This window comes from Trichosurus vulpecula, chromosome 7, assembly GCF_011100635.1.
Source record: "Trichosurus vulpecula isolate mTriVul1 chromosome 7, mTriVul1.pri, whole genome shotgun sequence".
NCBI classification, from domain to species: domain Eukaryota; kingdom Metazoa; phylum Chordata; class Mammalia; order Diprotodontia; family Phalangeridae; genus Trichosurus; species Trichosurus vulpecula.
The window spans coordinates 72,374,931-72,380,986 of record NC_050579.1 but is presented as its reverse complement, the minus strand read 5'-3'; the positions used below and the strand labels follow the sequence as shown (position 1 = coordinate 72,380,986).

The 6,056-nt window shown below is 39.4% G+C and overlaps 1 protein-coding gene across 1 annotated transcript in view; it reads right to left on the bottom strand.

The window, feature by feature from the left end:
- LRRC39 (leucine rich repeat containing 39) overlaps window positions 1-6,056 on the bottom strand; it is a 33,415-nt gene that overhangs the window by 3,024 nt on the left and 24,335 nt on the right. The window contains exon 8 of the mRNA XM_036768459.1: window positions 2,597-2,736. Within this exon, the coding sequence (XP_036624354.1) occupies window positions 2,597-2,736 (140 nt within the window). The remainder of the gene's footprint in view (window positions 1-2,596; window positions 2,737-6,056) is intronic.

Here is a 6,056-nt window from a genome sequence, read left to right as displayed (position 1 = left end):
CTTCCATAGAGCTCTAATTCTTGGCAAGCTTTCCTCACATGAAGCCTTAGTGCACTGCTTTGTAACCTCTGCAGAGGCTGACAGTAGAGAAAACACCGGATTTAGAGTAAGAGGACATGGGCTCAGATCCTTTCTCTACCACTTACTGTCCTCATGACCTTGGACAGGTCACTTGGCTCTCTAGACCTTGCTTCTAAACAGCTGTACAAGGAGGGCATTGGACAGATGATCACAGAGATCCCTTCAAACTCAAACTCTGAGATCCCATCCATAGTCCTGGTTCTGCTTTATGGAGTCAGACAGAGTGGACCTTCCATTTGACTATCTTAAAACTGTTAGACACCCATCATCAATTAGTCAGTCAATAAGCATTTATTAAGTACTTAACTATACGCCAGATATTGTGCTAAGCACTGGGGATGCCAAGAAAAAGCAAAACCAGCCCCTGGCCTCATGCTGCTTACAAAATAGATGATACTCAAGAGGAAGAATAGTGGGACTGCCGCCTCACTAGTCCTGGGTACTTTGCTTCTCAGTGTAATCTAAAATCACATTAGATTTTGGGGCTTCAGTGTCACACTATTGACCCATAATGAGATTTCGCCCTCTAAAACCACCAGGCCTTTTTCACACAAATTCTGGTGCCCCATCTTGAACTTAGGAGATGACTGTTTTTGTTAGCCAAGGGAAAGACTATATTGATGTTAGAGTATATCTTATTAGACACAGACACCATGTTCACAAAACCATAGGTTTAGAGTCATAAAGCACCTTACAGATCATCTCGCAACCCTTAATTTTACAAACAAGGAAACGCCCAGAGAAGCACCATGATTTGCCCAGGGCTTTGTTTTCTAATATCCTTCCAGATAACCTCCTATCTTTTTATTAGGGTTGTTTTTTGGCTGCAATATTGTAATGAAGAGATGCCTTCAGAGAACCCCTATTTCTTTTTCTCTGGGTCAAGTTCGATTGCTTAAAACCCACAATACTCTGTATTTGAGGACATTTTCCCCTCACACTTGCCAGCATTTAAACTTATCTTTTTTGCCCATTGATACAATCTCATGAAATCTTGAGTTATATGATGAAGATGCCCCTCCTTAAGCCTACAATTTTTTGGTTTTAGTTTATTTTTTTCTCCTGGAATAAGTTAAAACACTCAGATATTGGCAAGTCAAAGAATAAAGCTGTCTGTGCAAAGGAAAAAATAAGACCAACACTCTTAATGTTTAAGATTAGAACAATCTACTATTTATCAAAATGATAAATTTTTCTATTAACCATTAAGTATGAAATATTTCATTTTGGTGAATAATAGGCATGTTTGAACTATTAAAGCATAACATCAGTGTCTTTAATTCATTGACAAGAATAATCTTTCACCCCTTCCACTATACCCCAATATACTGTTTGAAGCATTGTCTTCAGTTTTCATTCCTTAAATCAGAATGAAATTTTCAGTAGTTAACTCTATACTAACTAGGATCCATAGTACCTAGATATTAACCAAAACCTTCATTTGGGATGGTATTTATGACATACATTTCCTATAACATTTTATAATTTCTAGGCGGAATGAATTTTAGGGTTGGAAAGGAGAAAGTAGATGTCAGGGTGCTCAAGAAATCAGAATTACTCATGGAATGCCCTAAAACAATTATCCTGTGGAGTTTTGGAAATTAAATCCTATGGTTTAGAGCTTTGAGGGATCTCAGAGATTTTCTAATCCAACCCCCTCACTTTACAGATAACAAAAACAGACTCGGCAATGTTCATCTGTACAGAACTTTCTGTTTTGAGGCCAAAAGATTCACTTGCTACTTTAAAAATTGGGGAGTTCCCATAGATTGTACTACTAAGCATTTACTCCAAGGAGGTAAAAAATGGAAAGAAAGGTCCCATGGGTACTAAAGTATTCATAGCAGCACTTTTTAAAATGATTGTTAGGAACTCGCAACAAAGCAGGTGCCCAATCATTTGGGAAGCAGCTAAATTAAATTGCAGTTACATGAATGTACTGTAAGAAATGAATGTGAAGAATGAGGAGCGTGGGAAATTTCATGTAAACTGATGCAGAGTGGAGTTATCAGAGCAAGGGGAAAATATAAGCTTTTACTAAAAAAAATAGAAATAGAACAATAAAATGAAAGCGAGATTATTATGATCAAGAAAAGTTGAGAAAATATGTCTCCCTTCTTTCATTGCTTTTAATCCACCAAGGACCCCAAACAGAATTTTGCACACAGTGTCAGTCAACGTGTTGGTTGGTTTTGCTGAACTGCTTTTTTCTCTTTTATAATCTTTGTTACAAGAATGGAGTGGGAAAGGTGAGCTGGGATATATTTGAAAATTAATGTAATGAAAAAAAAATTTTAAGCTGAGGAGTAGCCATGCAGTTAAGAAAGGAATGCTTACAATTTCCTCTACCTCTTTTCACTTAATTTATGAACTGAATTGACTTTTCTACATTTCCATTCCCATTTCTATCACTGAATTAGAAAAAAAAAATTAGGCAGTAAATGGGAGGAAAAAGGAATACCCACATCAATGAAATTACTGTTTCATCCAAATTCTGATAACACAAAGCTCTTACCTTTTGTCCTGCGGGACTCTTGGATATATGCATGCATAAATTGAATGCCAAATAATTCCTTGTCCTCCTCTTCATCTGCATTTTCACAAGGAGGAAGTGTTACCTCCAGTTTTAATGGGTTATCCCTGAAGTTGACAAACCTGGTAATTCATCAGAAAATGGTACTGTCATGGTACCTTAACTGTTGACTAGCATGGTCCACTATCTCTGGCATGAGCATATCTAAGAGACTAGGAAATAGCTGAGATACTGTTAAAGATACAGTTCTTACTGAACTTTTGACACACAAAAATTATGCTTATTGGACAACTCTATCCAGATGACCTGTAGACCTTATAAACCCAACCTGTCCAAAACAAAACTATTGTTTCCTCCTAAGTTTAATTTTCATATTTTATCTTCAGCACCACCAACTTTCCAGTTACCCAGGCTTGCAACCTAGGTGTCATCCTCATCTCACTTTCTCACAGCTTCCACCCACCCACCCATATCCAGTTTGTTGCCAGGTCCTGTCAATTCTGCCTAGAGACAGCTAGGTGACTGGACAAAAGCATCGAATCTGGAATCAAGAGTTCACATCCAGCCTTAGACACTTACTAGCTGTGTGAATCTGGGCAAATCACTTAATCTCAGTTACCTCAGTTTCCTCAACTATAAAATGGGGAGCATAACAGTACCCCCCTCACAGGGTTGTTGTGTGGATCAACGGAGATAATTGAAAAACACAATGTTAAATTGTTAGATGTTAAATAAATGCTTATTCCCTTCCCTTTCCCCTTTGTAACATTTCTGCTATATACTTGTCTCCTCTGACACTGCCATCAACCTGGTCCAAGCCCTCATCACCTCATGCCTTGACCATTGCAATAGTGTGCTGGTTGGTCTCCCTGCATTAAGTCTCTCCTCATTTCAGTCTATCCTCTACTCAGCTGTCAAATTTATTTTCCTAAAGTGCAGGTCTGACCATGCCACTACTACCATCCCACCGCTATCCCTTTTGGCCCATTTGATAAACTCTGATGCCTGTCCTCCATTTGGTTCTTTGAACAAGACTCTCTAAATCTCAATCCTGGGAATTTTCCCTGTATGTCCTTAATGCCTGGAATTCCCTTCCTCCGCATTCCATCTCATGCTCCCCCTGGCTTTATTCAAGTCCCAGGAAACCTTTCCTGATCCCCCTTAATACTATTACCTTCTCTCTATTGATATCCCCAGTTTATACTGTACATATCCTGTTTGTACATAGTGGTTTGCATGTTGTTTTGTCCCTTCGACTAAGTTTCTTTAGAGCAGAGACTGTCTTTTGCCTTTCTTTGTATCCCCAATTCTTAGCATTTGGTTCTGTTGTTCAGCCATTTCAGTTGTGTCCATCTCTTCATGACCCCGCCCCATTTGGGATTTTCTTGGCAAAGATACTGGAGTGGTTTTCCATTTCCTTCTCCAGCTGATTTGACAGATGAGGAAACTGAATCAAACAGGGTTAAGTGACTTGCCCAGGGTTACACAGTTAAACCATGTCTGAGGCCAGATTTGAACTCAGTTCTTCCTGACTCCAGGCCTTTGTTCTATCCACTATGCCACCTAGCTGCTCCCCTGGCACTTGGTAGGTGCTTAATAAATGCTTGTTGACTACTGACTCTAGCCTTTAGGTGATCTCTATGCAAAAGAGCACCATACAATTTGCACCACTGTCCAGTGCACAACTTCCTAAGTCACACAAGGTAACTCAGACATGTTGACACAGAGGTGCCACACTACTCTGCTACAAAGAGATCTTACCCATCTTTCTTGTTGGAGCCACCCTCCTTCAAACAGTAAAGCTCAGCAACTACAGAACAATGGGCAGGGCTAATCACCAGCACTTTATCCACTCTGCCACCTAGCCACTCTAAGCAGAATTGACAGGGTTTGGCAACAGATTGAATATGGGATAGGAAGGAGCCTTGAGACATTGAGGAGTTGAGGGTGACAATCCAGGTTGCAAGACAAATGACTGAAAGGATGTTGGTGCCCCAATAATAATATGAAAATTATGTGTGGAACCTTAGCTGTCCCAATGCATAGATTAGTAAATAACAACTCAGCCAACCCAGTATCTAGAAAAACACATACCATGTTTAATATCCCGTCCGGTTATCTCACAAAGGAACCAGGGCTGTCTAGTTAACTTGCTGTTTGTCCTGCTATATGTAATTCCTGCTCTGTACCCCACTCCCCACCAAAGGTTCACACTTCCCATCTCTTGCTTGTGCTCAGGAAAAAGTAATCAAACTGACACTACCATTCCTACTAGAAAGAGTGTGGTGATGGACTGCTCTGTGACTCCATTCACAATCCCTGTAACTCCTTGGGCGAAAACTTTCCTCTCTGGACACTACCCTCCAATATGTGTTATCTCCTGAGGACTGTCCAACTTCTGTATTTGTGTCCCTAGGATGTATTATTTGTAGGATATGCTTAATGAGCTCACTTGCTTTCTATCTTTTTTCTTTCTTCCTCTTATTTCTTCCTCTTCTTCTTTCTCCCTTTATTCCTTTCTCCTTCCCTCCTTCTCTGTTTTTTCTTTTTCTTTTTTCCAACAATCCTGGAAAGTAGGGTAGAGCAATACTACGAAGAACTTTATATGCCAAATATAAGATTTTGTCTTTTATCCTACAGGTAATAGAGAACCCCTGCAGCTTCCAGAGCAGGGAAATGTGAGAAGATTCAATCGATCCTGTTTAATTTTCTCATTTATCCTATTTTCAAGTAATTGATTTTGTCCTGTATTTGCTTTTGTCCTGTAACTGTTTAAATCATGGTTCTTTGTCTCTGAACTTCATTCAGAACTTCAGCTGGTCTGTAATAGCTTATGTTTAAAAATTCAGTTCTCCTGCTAATTACAGATCTATTCTTGCCTCAAGGAATGTAACTGATCTTGGGGTATGTGTGTGAACATGAAGGAGTCAGGCCTAATATCTTTATACCACCAAGCTATCTTTCAAGCAGGTGTAATAGTAATCAGGGTGGGACTTTTTTTTTTTTTTTACTGTTTTCTCTTTTGGAATGCTAAGGTAATCAAATACCTTTGATGAGTCTTGCCTTTCAAATGTAATGGCAAGCAAAGTGGGACTTTTCCTTGTCTTTTGTTTGAGTGCTTCTCAGCACTGAGGTGATTGAGTGCCTTTGATTGAATCTTGCCTTTGTTTCAATCAAGAGTCTTTGATTGAATCAGGAGTCTTTGATGACCTGCTTTAGTCACAAGAAAGCCTAAGTCACATGAGTTTGAGTCACATTGTAGTGATGCCCTCTGACCCTGAAAAAGGGTATATATATATATATATATATATACTCTGAGGTTAGCATTTTGTTTTGGGGCTCTCACTCACTGGAAGAGTGTCATGTGATTTGACCAGATGAGACTCTGGGTAGCCTCTACAGAGCCCCCTGGCTTTGAAAACCCAGATGTTGATTCTTCTCT